This window comes from Wyeomyia smithii, chromosome 1 (assembly GCF_029784165.1).
Source record: "Wyeomyia smithii strain HCP4-BCI-WySm-NY-G18 chromosome 1, ASM2978416v1, whole genome shotgun sequence".
NCBI classification, from domain to species: domain Eukaryota; kingdom Metazoa; phylum Arthropoda; class Insecta; order Diptera; family Culicidae; genus Wyeomyia; species Wyeomyia smithii.
Genome location: NC_073694.1, coordinates 47,581,252 through 47,596,950, shown reverse-complemented (window position 1 = coordinate 47,596,950; position 15,699 = coordinate 47,581,252). Strand labels below are relative to the sequence as shown.

Below are 15,699 nucleotides of genomic sequence, written 5' to 3'. Positions count from 1 at the left end.
AAGGTGATTAAGATAGTTTGAGACCTCTCCCTCTTCTGGAAGGGAGGGGTCCCATACAAATGAAACACAAATTCATGCACATCTCAAAAACTAACCAAGTAAATGAAACCAAATTTAGCATGTGGATGTTTTTAGGAGTAACAAATATGTCCATGTTGATTCAACACCCTTTTCTCTTCTGGAAGGGAGGGGTCCCATACAAATGAAACACAAATTTCTACACATCTCGAAAACTAACCATGCAAATGAAACCAAATTTGGCATGTGGTTGTTTTTAGAAGCAACAAATGTATACATGTTGATTCGACACCGTTCCCTCTTCTGGAAGGGAGGGGTCCCATACAAATGAAACACAAATTTCTGCACATCTCGAAAACTAACTACGCAAAGGAAACTAAATTTGGCATGTGGATGTTTTTAGAAGTGAAAAATGTGTCCGTTTTGATTCGACACACTTCCCTCTTCTGGAAGGGAGGGGCCCCATACAAGTGAAACACAAATTTCTGCACATCTCGAAAACTAACCAAGCAAATGGAACCAAATTTGGCATGTGGATGTTTATAGAAGTAACAAATATGTCCATGTTAATTCGACACCCTTCCCTTTTCTAGAAGGGAGGGGTTTCATACAAATGAAACACAAATTTCTGCACATCTCGAGAATTAACCAAGTCAATAGAACCAAATTTGTTGGGTGGATGTTTTTAGGGGTAGCAAATATATCCATAATGGTTTGACACCTCTCCCTCTTCTACAAGGGAGGGGTCCCATACAAATGAAACACAAATTCATGCACATCTCGGAAACTAACCAAGTAAATGAAACCAAATTTAGCATGTGGATGTTTTAAGGAGTATCAAATATGTCCATGTTGATTCGACACCCTTCCCTCTTCTGGAAGGGAGGGGTCCCATACAAATGAAACACAAATTTCTGCACATCTCAAAAACTAACCAAGCAAATGGAACCAAATTTGGCATGTGGATGTTTTCAGACGTAACAAATGTGTACATGTTGATTCGACACCCTTCCCTTTTCTGGAAGGGAGGGTCCCATACAAATGAAACACAAATTTCTGCACATCTCGAGAACTAACCAAGTAAATAGAACCAAATTTGTTAAGTGGATGTTTTTTTGGGTCTCAAATATATTCATAATGGTTTGACACCATTCCCTCTTCTACAAGGGAGGGGTTCCATACAAATGAAACTCAAATTTCGCACAGCTCGAGAACCAATCAACCAAATACAACCAAATTTAGTATGTGAATGGTTTTAGAGGTAACAAGTATGTTCATAGTGGTTCGACTCCCCTCCCTCTTCTGTGAGGGAGAGGTTCATAACAAATGAAACACAAATTTCTGCTTATCTCGAGAACTAACCAACTAAATGGAACCAAGTTTGGCAGGTGATTGTTTTTAGGGGTAACAAATATATCCATAATGGTTTGACACCCCTCTCTCTTTTATAAGGGAGGGGTCCCATTCAAATGAAACTCAAATTACGCACAGCTCGAGAACCAATCAAGCGAATATAACCAAATTAGGCAGGTGAATATTTTTAGGTGTAACAAACATGTCCATAATGCTCCGACACCCTTCCTTCTTCTGGCATGTCTCCAAATACCATTTCGAAATCCAAGATGGCGACTTCATGTTTCTGAAAAATAGCGGCAAATGACCAAATACCACCCAACATGGGGATTTCCGGAATTTTTATGATGCACTGAAGCCACAAATCGACCTCAGACAACATTTCGAATTGTAAGATGGCGACTTCCGGTGTCTGGAAAACAGCCGAAAATGACCAAATACCACACAATATGAGTGTTTCTTCATTCAGATTGGCTCAGAGGCCAGAAATTGTCTCATAATGCCATTTTGAAATTCAAGATGGCGACTTCAGGTTTCTGAAAAGCAGCGGCAAATGACCAAATACCACCCAATATGAGTGTTTCTTCAACCAGATTGATGCTCAGAGGCCAGAAATTGTCTCCTAATGCCATTTTGAAATCCAAGATGGCGACTTCCGGTTTCTGAAAAGCAACGGAAAATGACCAAATACCACCCAATATGGGTATTTCCGGAATTGTTATGATGCACTGAAGCCACAAATCGACCTATCAACCTCAGACAACATTTTGAATTGTAAGAAGGCGACTTCCGGTGTCTGGAAAACAGCCGAAAATGACCAAATACCATCCAATACGAGTATCTCTGGGACGAGAATGAAGCTGAAAATTGACCTCAGACACCATTATGAATTGTAAGATGGCAACTTCCGGTTTCTAAAAAATAGCCAAAAATGGCCGATTTCTATACAGTATGAGTATCTTCGGAACCAGAATGATACACAGTAGCTAGAATCGACCACAGTCACCATTTTGAATTCGAAGATGGTGACATCCGGTTTCTGGAAAACATCCAAAAATAACTAAACCAGAATTACGCTCAGGGGCCAGAAATTGTCTCCAAATGCCATTTTTAAATCCAAGATGGCGACTTACGGTTCCTGAAAAATAGCCCAAAGGACCAAATACCACCCAATATGAGTATCACCGAATCCAGAATGATGCAAGGAGCTATAAGTTGACTTCAGACAACAGTTTGAATTGAAAAATGGCAACTTCTGGGAAACAGCCGAAAATAACCGAATACTACTACATATGGAAATGATGAAAAGAAGCATTGACCCTGGACACCATTTTGAATTAGAAGATGACCACTTTCAGTTTCTGGAAAACAATGAAAATAACTGAAATGCACCAAATAAATATCTGGAATAGAGGTCATGTACAAAAGCCGAAAGTTGGGATGTTGTCATTCCGGTAAAACCAATCATTTTTAAACAATATAATCCAATCGCAATGAATCAATGAATTTGAAATGTTTAAAATTATTAAATTAAACACTAAAATAGGCGGAACGAAGTTTGCCGGGTCAGCTAGTCTTCTGATAAAATGTGAACAAGCAATATTGACTAGATACCTAGTTATGCTTTTGAGGCGTAGATGTTATTGACTGCTGAACGGAATGCTAACATAAATAGGTCAATCTCCCACCCTCCCCCTTTGGCACAGGAATATTTCTCCCTTACAGATCACCTGTTGTTTGTTTAGGTGCGTTGAAAGCTCCCCGGTCTCTCTCGCGCAAGACCAGGTCATTCCGAGGAGTTTTCAATTCATCCCTTTCGGTCTCCGTTTCGCACGGATTTATGCATGTGTGTCTCATTATGTTTGCCACATCCAGGAGCAAGCTTCAACAAAGTTTGCTCTCAACAGCTGCTACTGGCGCTCTGAGAGTAATTGGAATGACCTGTAAGCCGCGGATTCGTATCTGGATTAAATATAAATTAATTTGTTATCAAAAACCTATGTTATTTACGATTTTGTAAATTATGACTTAATTAGTGAAATCATGACTTAATTAGTTCACAGTTCAAATGATGTACTAAAAATACCTTTAAAAAGGGTTTCATGTAGGCGCCCGATGCTCTTCACTGCATTCGGTGCTGGAGCTGGGCTAGTAACAGCCGAAGTCGTACAGCTGTGTCGGTTGTTTAGCGAAACTTCGGAGCTGGATACGGACCACGTCGCGGAAGCACGAAAGCTCGGCGGCTCAGTCAATCTTCGGTCGTCGACGCGTTTGCAGTGCTTGCTCGGCTTTTGGTCGCTCGCTCGGTAAGAAGTAGCAGCAGCAGCAGCAGCAGCAGCAGAAGAAGAATTGCATTAATAAACCATTGGCCGCTGGTTTTACTCTATGCCAAGGTCTTTCGCCCTGCTCGATTCGTGGTCGGTGCTTTTTCTTGCTGCTTTCAAGTAGTTTTACTTATTCATTCGCGACCGATTAGTTTGGCGGTTCTGTGTCGTGCTGAATCACGAGCTTTACAGAAGTGTTTTGATATTCAGCAGAATCGTGCGATAAGAGTGTAATCGATTAACAGCATCCAAAGGTTCGTTTCATTGCAAGCGTCTGAGATTTTGTTTTGGATCGTGTCTACTTATCAGCTGCCGAAAGTGAGAGTGCCTGACGTGTCGTACAGTGTGGTTTATTTGGTTGGTGCTTGCAAGTGAGAGAAGAGAAACACATCCACACCGAGCAAACAAGCCGCAAGATGAGCAGTGGCGTTGATGAAATTCTTTCCTTCAAGCGCAATCCGGATGAGGATTTTTACGCGTTGCTGAATTGTGACGAGAATTCCTCGGTAAGTCCAATTTTATTCGGTTTTGGAGTAAAAAACGGTACTCGATAAATATAAACAGAATTATTCTAAACAAAAACTGAATGAAAATGAAATTAAATGTGTTTTCTACGTTGACCGACGGCAAATTAGAGTTAATCCACTTTAGACTTTGTTGTTATTACTCTTGAACTTATTGTTTATCTACTTTTCTTAAGGTGACTGTTCCACAACATCAATATTAGTCCATTCCATTGAAAACTCTCAGCTCGCATTATACTCACCGTTGATTTTTTCTGTTGGAAGCTAATAACTGAGAACTATCCCGCGCATTCCAGAAAAGCGATGTCATGAATTTGCTAGTGAATATTTTGCAAGGAGATTTATTTGAAATTAATATGTTTACAGTCTGTGAACAATATATTTTGAAATTGATGATATCTGAGCAAAAGTCTGAGACTTATACCATTCTGCGTCCTTAAAATAAATCCGACACTTAAAATGAATAATAAAGTATACAATTTGGAAGTTCTAGGAATAATTTAGTTTTCCAGTAATGCAATAACGGCAAACAAGTGAACGAGAAAGTTTAATAAGCACAACGAACCGGACCTTTCGAGAGGTGATTTCAGTAACGGCGAGTCAAATTGTTGGCTGCAAAGCAAACTCACCGGAAGCAGTGGAATAATTAATAGCTTCTGGATGCTTTTTCCACCCCCAGTCAAGTGCACACGAAACTGGCTTTGGATTAACCGACCCTGAATTTTTAATTCAGGAAGCCTACATTACAATTACTTAATGCGGAAAAATGTTCTAGTCCTGGCTACTGTCGGAGTGGGGTTTCTTAAATATTAAATTGGTACATAGTAAGTATGACCGTTTTTCGCCTATTTATCTTGTTTTCCTAATAAAGAAAGCAAGAAAAGTTTTTTTTAAATGATGAAAGGTTTTAATGAACCTAGTTGATGTTTTGCGACTTGAGACTTTCCTGATTTTATCATCTTAATCCTCTAAAATTTTGTATTTTCTCAATTTTGACTACACGGAAAGATACGCACTTCCACTTCACTCTTTGTGTGTTTATCTTCATGCAAAACCATCGCTGGTACAGACAGACTGATATAATAATACTCTTTTCAGTAGTTTTCAAGAATGTATGTGACAATAAACTGTTTTGTGGTTAAAAAAAAACGACAAAAAGTAACATTTTGTTCCATGCGTCGAACGGCACTATAGGGCCTAAAAAGTCAAGGTATCAAGCAATATCATTAAGTTACTTGATTTGGGTTCTATTGGGACGGTATCCGTATATTTGGTTCTTCGCTACCGAGTTGTGTTTTATCTTCTTCGCCATTCCCAAGAGTATACATTAGGGTGGGGAATCGTTATATGGAAAAAACGAAACTTGATAGCAGCAATCCAGAACCAAGTTTTTTTTTTGTTTTATTTGGGGCCCCAAACAATCCTAAATTTATTGGAAGTCGATTGGTTTTGTCTTCGCTTGGCGCATTGCATTTCAAATTTATATGGTGATTTGTATTTAATTTTTCGAGAATTCATATGAACGTTTGTCCAGGGAGGAAGAGGGAGCTGCCACCTCCCCCACAAATATATTAATTATTTTAATTAATTCCTTTGGGACCGTTCAATAATTACTTATGTCTTCATTTTTTCACCCCCTCTCCCCCCCCCTTATATGATAACATAAGAAAATTACCCATCCCCCCCTCCACACTGTTTGCTTACGTAATTATTGTATGGCCCCTTCCAGCATTTTTCAAGAACGTCTATTAATTACTTATCGCAAATAACTATTTTCTTCTACCAACTCACCCTCTTCGTCATTTTTTTCAGACCTCAAAACTTTTGGTAGAGTTGTCGAACTTTCCGACCCTCCTCGAGCGTTACGAAATTAAGAAATGTTTTCTTTCATGTCCATTTGCAAGTTTCTGATTGCGAAATTAAGTCATGGTTTTAAAAAATGTTATAAACCTTGCTTCGATTTTATGCACAAATCAATTTTAGGCCCATTTCAAAAACGAGAATACGGCGAGTCAAAGCTGAGCAAAACACACAAAAACGGGAATTTGCGTAAAATCTATTTAATTGTGTTCCCGCAGACAGACAGATATTCGATGCAACTTTTCGATGCCTAGTCTGAAATGGTACATTCACTCAGAATTCCTTTACCGGAAAAAAATGCTGATTCTAGACACCTTGTTGCCTGTGGAAGAAACAACAGCTGCTGCACGGCTGCGGAATAAGTAGAAAACTACAAAAACATAATTTCCTTTCTTGATAACTTTAGGTGATGGGGACAAAATCCCGAGGTAAAAGTCTAGCAAAGGACAAATAGAGATATCGGAGAAGAGATTTGTTTCTCTCCGGGGTTTAGCAAGTTAGGTTTAAGTAGAGTTCATTTAATTAAATCAATCTCGCAACATCGTCTTCGAACACCTGATTTATTCTTAGGCATTCTTCAGCAAGCATTTACCGCTTCAAGCCGAGGACATAATGTTTAACGTTTTGCGGTGGTTAAATGTCGTTTTTCGGTGGTTAAATGTACAACCCTACTTACGGCTGTACTTTTTTCTCACATAAAGCTGCATTCCATGCTTTGAATGAAGTAAAGTAGAGATTTGCGAAAAGTGTATAACACTGTCAAACTTCATCGCTCCCAGTTTTTGCTCTCTTTCTCGTCAAATTCACTGACGGGAGTGCGCATTATCAACACAAGGGTCTTTCAAACCAAATCCGCTAATCCACATGCGTACAAGCTCTGTGTGTAAATACATGATAATGCGCTGTACATTGAAAAGTTTACTGCGCTGAGAGATTTTCGTCTGTTTTATGCCTTTCGTTCGCATCACTCATTGATATCGAGAGAATGTGGCAGTTGACTTAGAGTAGAGTGAGTAAAGTATGCTCACACGAATTTATCATTTTGTGCACGAATTTATCAATGGTAGACGTAGGTTGATATTATATTGAAAGCGAAACGGTGCGTTGCGCATCTTGTTCACGTGAGGAATAATAACAAAAATGTGATAATATATAAAAACGCTTCGCGCCGATGCTGTTTTTAACTTTTAATATTTGTTTTTTAAGAAGTGATTTTAACCATCTGGTCTTTCATCACTCCGTTTGATTTTTGTTTGATATTTTCTCGAAATTGGCATAAACCCCCACTTACAACACCTGGTATAGTACACATTAGGATGAGGCACCATTGCTTTTGAGATAACCAGATCTCGATGTTTCATGCATTTCTAAAACATTTGGTTAAGTAAAAAAAATTCGATATCGAAAACTTCATTAACCTGTGACTTTTTCATCGGTCAAAAACCAATTGAGAGAAGACCTAATATTGAAGAAAAGACGATCAAAGGCTCTAGTCTACCTCCCATCCCTTGGGTACGCCACAACACAGTGGTCCAGTAAGGTGAAAAGTGGAACTTAATTCCATAACGTCTTTCACCTTCATCCTAGCTTTTTTTTCTGTGTGGACTCATCACTGCGACCAGAGCTTAGATTTTTTGTGATATTGCCCAGGTGTTTTCTGTATTCCGCACTTCATATTATTGGCAGTATCACTATTGAAGTAAGTGATACACTTATCTTTCATATCCGTGCTTGTGTGTAAATTTTACCTTTCCGTTTTAAGCTTACTGCTCTACTATACCGAGCGCCTCTGTCTATCCCAACAATATCGCCTATTTACAATTCCCTGTAGAGAACTTTCATACGTTACTCACACCAGTTTTATTATAATAGGGACTTATTTTGTTAGAAGGAGAGGGGGCACTGCAGAATTCAAATTGAAGGAAAAGTACGTGGTGGAAGCCTGAGAATAAACCCATGCTAAAGTCCTTCGACAACCAAATGGCCTGATTCTACTAAGATTCGAACCCACGACCGCCTGCTTACCAAAGCGGACTCTGTAACTTCTCTAGCTTAAAAGAGTCTTCGAAACAATTGTTTGCATGAATGACCCGCATAAACGCAAATTTTCAAAAGATACGAAAAGTTTACTATACTAAAAATTTAAAAAAAATAACTTTTTTGTGTTGAGAGATAGAAGACTAGTTCATTCAGAAAAATTGTAGAAATTTTAAAACTATGATACTTTGTTTAACAAATGGAAATCCTATCTTTTTTTCAGTACAGAGTTATAAAGTGTATTACATGGGACTTACTTAAAATTTAGTTTTTTCTACCTAACTTTTTTTAGTTGCATTTTAAACGAAAGTATTGTTCGGAGGAATTATGAGAGCACACAAAACACACATTTTTGCCAAAGACCATATATCTCCAGGACTTTTCCTTACAAAGTTATATCATATTTTAGCTTATTTTCTCGATAACTTGAAGAATGTATAGGATAAAAAGGATCAAGCGGGATCATGATGTCAATACTTTTCCTTGAAGTTAAGCTGAAATACTATAAACTCCTTCAGGTTCCATTCGTCCCAATTAACCCATATTAGAGTACGGAGAGCGTATGTTACAGTAGGGTTTCATATATCAAATATACTAACTTTTTGTGTTAAGAGATAGAGGAATGGTTTATTCGGTAAAGTTTTAGAACGTGCAAAAATATGAAACTTTGCTGAACAAATAAAATTCTTATCTTCATTGGGTACAGAGTTACAGAGTATTTTCTGTAAAGTTACTTAAAAGTTAATTTTTTGAACTTTACTTTTGTTAACGGGTCATTCATACGAACAATTGTTCCAAAAACCCTTTTAAGCTAGGATGAAGGTGAAAGGTGCTATGGAATTGAGTTCCATCTTTTACCTTATTGGGCCACTGTGCACTGCCAGTATGAATTTTCAATTGAGATTTGATTATATTGTGTTAATTGAGTAACCGAAGGTTACTTGTAGTTTATACCTAATGATTTTTCTTAATGTGTTCTATGCAAATTGATGTACATAATCACAGAAGCTTCGGTCTGAGCCAGTCATGACAGTATGGTGTGACTACATAAAATGGTGCTCAAATTTAAACAAATAAATCGCAATACTCCCTTATTAACTTTTGTGGATTATCTGGAGCCAATAAAAAAACCAAATTTTGTCTGTCAATGCAATACAATGAATTGCATGTTATAAATACTAACCAAAATGAATCATACAGTTTATTGTTTACTCACAGAAGTAATAATTTTCCCACAACACATGTTCCAGGAAAAAAAAACGTAAAAAAGAAAATTAACTCTTTTATTGATAGTTTTTTGCCTTTCTCCTAGAAAGGTATAGCAATCACTTGCAAAACCGAAAGTATAAAAGTGCTCCAAAGGGCCGATGGGATATATCACTCGACTCAGCTCGGCGAGCTGAGCATTTTCTGTATGTATTGTGTGTGTGTGTGTGTGTGTGTGTGTGTGTGTGTGTGTGTGTGTATGTGTGTGTGTATGTGTGTGTATGTGCAGATTTTTATTCTCACTCACTTTTCTCAGAGATGGCTGGACCGATTTTCATGAAATTAATTGCAAATGAAAGGTCTCGTTGTCCCATAAGACTCTATTATTTTTCATTGTAATCGGATTTTTAGTTTAGAGTTTATGGTTCAAAATGTAAAAATCATGAAACATAATTTTCTCGAAAACTACACAACCGATTTGAACAAAATTGGTTTCAAAAGAACGGGCTACCTGAAATACCATTAATTTTTGAATTTCATAATAATCGAACACGTGGTTTAAAAGTTATAACAAGAAACGTGTTTGTCTAATAAAAATAAACGGTCTAATAAAAATAAACGTCTAATAAATAAACGGTCTAATTGCCCCATAAGACCCTATTGATTTGTTTTGCAATCAGACTATTACTTTTCCTGTTATGTTTAAAAATGTGAAATCCAGCTATGGAAAGGAACATATTCCGAAGACTACTTGAACACACTCACTTTTCTCAGTGATGGCTGACCCGATTTCTACCAAATCAGTGTCAACTAATAAGTCTAGCTGTCTCGTAGCACTCTATTGAATTTTACTGTAATCGGACTTTAACTTCGTCTGTAAAGTACCGAAATGTGAAAATCACGAAACTTCAATATCCCAGAAACTACCAACCGATTGGATCAATATTAATATCAGATGAGCGGGCTAGTTAAGGGTTAACTGATGAGTTATGATTGAACACGTGGTTTCAAAGTTTGGCTGCCCTACACGTTCCCATTTCATTTGATTATAATCGAACTTAAGCCATCGTTATGTATTAAATTGTTAATAAAACAACGAAAGTCTATTATTTCAAAGATTACATGACTAATTTTAAGATAACTAGTGTCATACGAACAAGTCGTCTCTCAAACTTACAAATAACAAACTTCATAACAATTTGATATGTGGCTCAAAAGTTATGGAAAGAAAAGAAATCCAAAGGCTATTTAAAACTATACCTGCTTTGATTGATATATGTGGTCTCTACATAATTTAAATGGGGTTTTGTACTATTTGAACGTTCCAAATTTATTGATTCCTTGCGATGTGTTTAAAGTCTGCAAATGCACGACGAATCGGCCATAGGTTATGATCAAAGTCAAAAGACAAATCGTTTGAAATGAATGGTTTTATCGAAATGACAGAATCTTCGACTTTTGGCTTTTGGCGCCCTAATTCTGAATATATTCGTATTGGTATTCGGTCATTTCCAGCAGATTTTCTGGCATCAATCTGACACCGGCAATACCCATATTGGGAGGTATTCAGTTATTTTGGTTGTTTTCCAGAAACTAACAGTGGTAGTCTTTAAATTCAAAATGGTGTCAAGGGTCAATGTTTGGTTTCTATACATCATCTCGATAACGGAAATATCCATGTGGAGTATTATTTGGTCATTTTCGACTGTTTCCTAGAAGTTGCCATTTAGCGATTCAAAATGGTGCCTGTGGTCAATTGTTAGCTCATTGCATCATTCTGGTTCCAGAGATACTCATATTGAATGGTATTTGGTGATTTTAGGCTGTTTTTCACGAACCGGAAGTCGCCATCTTGGATTTCAAAATGGTATTTAAAATAATTTCTGGCCTCTGAGCGTCATTCTGGTTGAAGTAACACCCATATTGGGTGTAATTCGATCATTTTCCGCTGTTTCCCAGGAACCGGAAGTCGCCAACCTAGAATCCAAAATAGGGTCTGTGGTCGATTTCAGCAGCTGTGTATTATTTGTTACCACTGAAAACATTCACCTGCCAAATATGGTTCCATTTAGTTGATTAGTTCGCGAGATGTGCAGAAATTTGTGCAGACACATGTGCTTCCATAAGAGGTAGGGGCGTCGAACCATTATGGACATATTTATTACCTTTTAAAACATCTACATGCCAAATTCGGTTTCATTTGCTTGGTTTGTTCTTAAGTTGTGCAGAAATGTATGTTTCATTGTTAATGGATCCCTCCTTTCCAGAAGAGGGAGGGGTCTCAAACTATCATAGGAACCTTTATCGGGACCAAAAACCCCTACATACAAATTTTCACGTCGATCGATTCGGTAGTTTTCGAGCCTATATGGATCAAACAGACTGACAGACCGGACTACATTTTTATATGTATAGATTACAACATCAATATTTTAGAACCTAAAGAGTGAATATACATTTATTGGATTGAAGCGTTCATGTAAATCTATTTTTACAAATAAAAGTTTGAATGAGAAAGGCTGGGTCTGACTGCTAGGTGGATTAATTTAGGTTTTTTTTAACTACATAGTACAACTTGTTTTAACGCCAGATCTCGTCAGAACACCGCATCTACGCCCTTACGGTATTTTTTAATGAACGACGCAACTGCCGGCAGGCACTTCGTACTATAAATTTCTCTATTCACGGTCAGGAGCGAAAGAAGAGCTGCTTCGACATCCCCTTCTCGCTGATTGTCAGCCACAGCCGCACCTTCTTGGGGAACTTGGTATATAAAATGGGCTTCACCTGGGAGTTCGTTTGCTTCGTGGGGGAAGTAAAATACTAAATACCCTGCCAGTCGTCGCCATCCAGGGTGAGATGGGTTTCGTCGTCCATCACCACCGTCATGTTGCGATTCGCAATGCGATTTTCTACTTCAGCATCCTTTGGAGTTTCTTGCCGCTCAGGCCGTTCAGATTTATTTTGATTCTCTGATTGCTGTCTAAATGTTGATTGTTGTTGTTTTTTCAATTGTTTTCAATTTAACCTTCAATAGTGATTTTCCACAATTCTTCTGTGTTTCACAATACATTTTGCTAGAACGAAACGAACAATTTGTTCGAAGAAAGTTTATTTTCATCTCAGTTTTTTGGCTTTTGCCTATTTTTACTTTAATCATGCACTAATTTACACTAATTACGTTTTACTAAAAAAAAAATTGATTTTGGAGCCATAGTGTCTTCAGCAAAGTTGTTTTGTTTATTAGTATACATTTTATGAAAGTTTGAACTTTGTGATTAATCTTCCTAAAAGTAAAAAAACGAATTTTGTTTTTCTTAGTTTTGCATAAAAAAATCCACTTTGCTGGGTAAAGTTGTTTTAAAAGAAACAAATTTGTCGAAGACACCACACTTTTATTTGCCAATTTAAATAAACTATAGTGATGTTTTCTTCAGAACGCCCCTTGAAATCAGAAGTGATTATTTTGAAAATTCGTTTGGAAAATTGGTTCAATTGGTAAGTTAACATTGATACTCACCTAATGTTTTAACTGCATCTTTTAGCACACTCTTTCAGCTTTGCTATGCTTGTCTCAGAAGGAAAATCGGTTGTTGCGAACAGGGTCAAAATCGCATTTTCTTATATAATCCAAGATGGCGGCCAAATTCAAGATGGCGACCAAAATTCTGATTACTCCAAATGAAAGCCCTGTCATCGATACTTGTAGTAGGTTCCATAACAAATTTCAGAGATATAATTCGTATAAAACATCGAGAACTGTTGAAATTTCAACTTTTCTAGATACTATCCCCTGTTGACCGAGGGATTTCATCGAATACAAAAATGGCATCATCGGTTTTTTCCATTCTTTCTCTATTCTTAACAAGTAGGTGTGCCTGGTTCTAGCGATAATTGTTCAAATATAACTATTCCTTCATTATTCTATCAAAGCACCCAGAAGAATTCGAAGAACCACTAGTATCACTATCATTCTTTGTACACTTCACTTTGCCGCTTTTTGTTCAATCATGCTCTTCAATATGCTTTTCAGAACACTCATCCATCACAAGAAAGAGGTATGAAACCTAGGTAACACAGCCAGAAGCAGAACAATTGAAATTTTTCTGTGATTTTCAGAATGATGTATTCATGAGTTCGGATTAGTTCGGATATTTTAAAAACACCAGTTGACCCAGAAACATGTAGACTTCCATTTTCCAGGCACTGTTTACATAAAAACTCATTGATACTCAACTATAGCTTCATATAAAACGACAAATGAAAAGTTCAATTTAGAGCATTTATGTGTTTTTCAAAATGTTCCACGGCAATATCGAGATTATAAAAAACTGGCATGGATGGAATATTTCCTGCCTTTATTCAAAGAAGTAATGGGTTACTTACTTCCACTCTTACAAAAATGTTTAAAGCTAGTTTTATGCTTAGCCATGTTCCTTCGACGTGGCGAAAAGTCCGAGTTGTATTTATTCCTAAGGCAAACAAAAAGGATAATATCCTCCATAATGTTAAAAATCATGGAAAAGCTTATAGATCATTTCATAAAATCAAAGTACTCGATAAATAATCCGTTGAACAAAAATCAGTTTGCCTATCAATCAGGAAAATCTACCGTTACAGCATCACACACACTTGTAACGAAAATAGAAAAATCTTCTGATGCAAAAGAAACTCTGCTAGCATCCTTTCTAGACATAGAAGGCGCTTTTGATAATGCATCTCACAATTCTATGAAAGAGACAATGTTGAAACGTGGTTTTGATATATGTATCGTTACATGGATTAGTGAAATGCTTTCGAAACGCGAAATTTCAGCTAAGCTTGTGTATCAATAAATCATGTATATCAATAAGAGCTGTTAAAGGATGCCTCCAAGGAGGTGTCCTATCGCCGCTTCTGTGGTCATTAGTTGTAATAACTTACTATCGGAACTAGAATCAAAAGGTTTCGAAGTGATTGGATTCGCCGACGACATTGTTATAATTATTCGTAGAAAGTTTGATGATGTTGTTAAAAACAGGATGCTACAAACCCCCCAATTCTACCATTGCATGGTGCAAATTAGAAGGATTGAGCATAAATCCCGAAAAAAACGAGCATTATACCCTTTACAAAAAGAAATAAGTTTAAATTTGATGGGCTTCAAATAGAAAGTACTACAATGAAACTTTCTTCTGAAGTCGAATACTTGGGAGTTACGATTGATCGTTTGCTCAGCTGGAACAGCCACTTAAATCAAGTCATAGGTAAAGCAATAAATACACTACGGTTAAGTGAGAGAATTTTTGGTATCAAATGGGGTAGCCGGCAGTGATCCATTGGGTATATAAAGCTATAATACGACCTAGAGTAACTTATGCATCAGTAGTATGGTGGCCAAAGACAAATGAAAAGTGTGCAATCGATAAGTTGAACAAACTGCAACGATTGGTTTTAATTTCCACTTCAGGTGCGATGCGTAGTGCACCCTCGAACGCCCTGAACGCAATTTTGAATCTTCTTCCACTACATCAATTTGTGCAATTATAAACTGGAAAAACAGCTCGAAGATTACAGCGAACAAAGTCATCAGCTACAGGGACCACTGAAGGACACCTGAGTATTATAAATCGAATTCGCATCAATCCATTAGTAACAGTCATCGATGACTGGATGGAAACGAAATTCATTTTTGACCGTAAGTTCAGCATTGAAGAACCAAACCGTTCTCTCTGGAGTTCGGGAGGGCCACAAACTCGTCCAGGATCTGTAGTATTTTATACTGACGGATCAAAACTCAACAGTCTAGTGGGAGCTGAAGTAACAGGTCCCGGAATCAATCTATCAGTCTCTATGGGTGGATGGCCAACCGTAATTCAGGCTGAAATTCAGGCGATTATAGAATGTAGCACTGTCTGAAAGAAAATACAAGCATGCAAATATTTGTATCTTCTATGACAGCCAAGCTGCTCTAAATGCGTTAAAATCATGTACATGTACGTCAAAACTGGTGTGAGAGTGCATTCAGCTGCTTCAACAGTTGTCTAATCAAAATACATTAAATCTTTACTGGGTTCCGGGACATTGTGGAACAGAAGGTAATGAAAAAGCTGATGAACTAGCCAGGCTAGGATCTTCTAAACAGCTTATCGGACCGGAACCGTTTTGTGGTATCTCTCCATGCTCCATAGAAATGGAATTCAGAAACTGGGAAAAAATGATGATAGATTCAAACTGGAAAAATACTCTCACTTCTCGGCAATCAAAACAGTTTGTGATACCACATGCATCAAACACACACAAAATTCTTGCTCTATCTAAAAAAGACCAATGCACCTATATAGGTCTATTTACAGGGCATTGTTCAGCCAAATATCATCTGAAAATAATTGGAAAGG

At 37.4% G+C, this 15,699-nt stretch overlaps 2 protein-coding genes across 2 annotated transcripts in view; both read left to right on the top strand.

The window, feature by feature from the left end:
• Nucleotides 1-3,531, top strand: part of LOC129717881 (uncharacterized) — a 139,503-nt gene extending 135,972 nt beyond the window's left edge. The window contains exon 2 of the mRNA XM_055668144.1: nt 3,468-3,531. The gene's annotated coding sequence lies outside the window, so the exon portion shown is untranslated. The remainder of the gene's footprint in view (nt 1-3,467) is intronic.
• Nucleotides 3,532-3,611: 80 nt separating this feature from the next.
• LOC129717883 (J domain-containing protein) overlaps nt 3,612-15,699 on the top strand; it is a 131,899-nt gene continuing 119,811 nt past the window's right edge. The window contains exon 1 of the mRNA XM_055668146.1: nt 3,612-4,201. Within this exon, the coding sequence (XP_055524121.1) occupies nt 4,112-4,201 (90 nt within the window). The 5' untranslated portion in view covers nt 3,612-4,111. The remainder of the gene's footprint in view (nt 4,202-15,699) is intronic.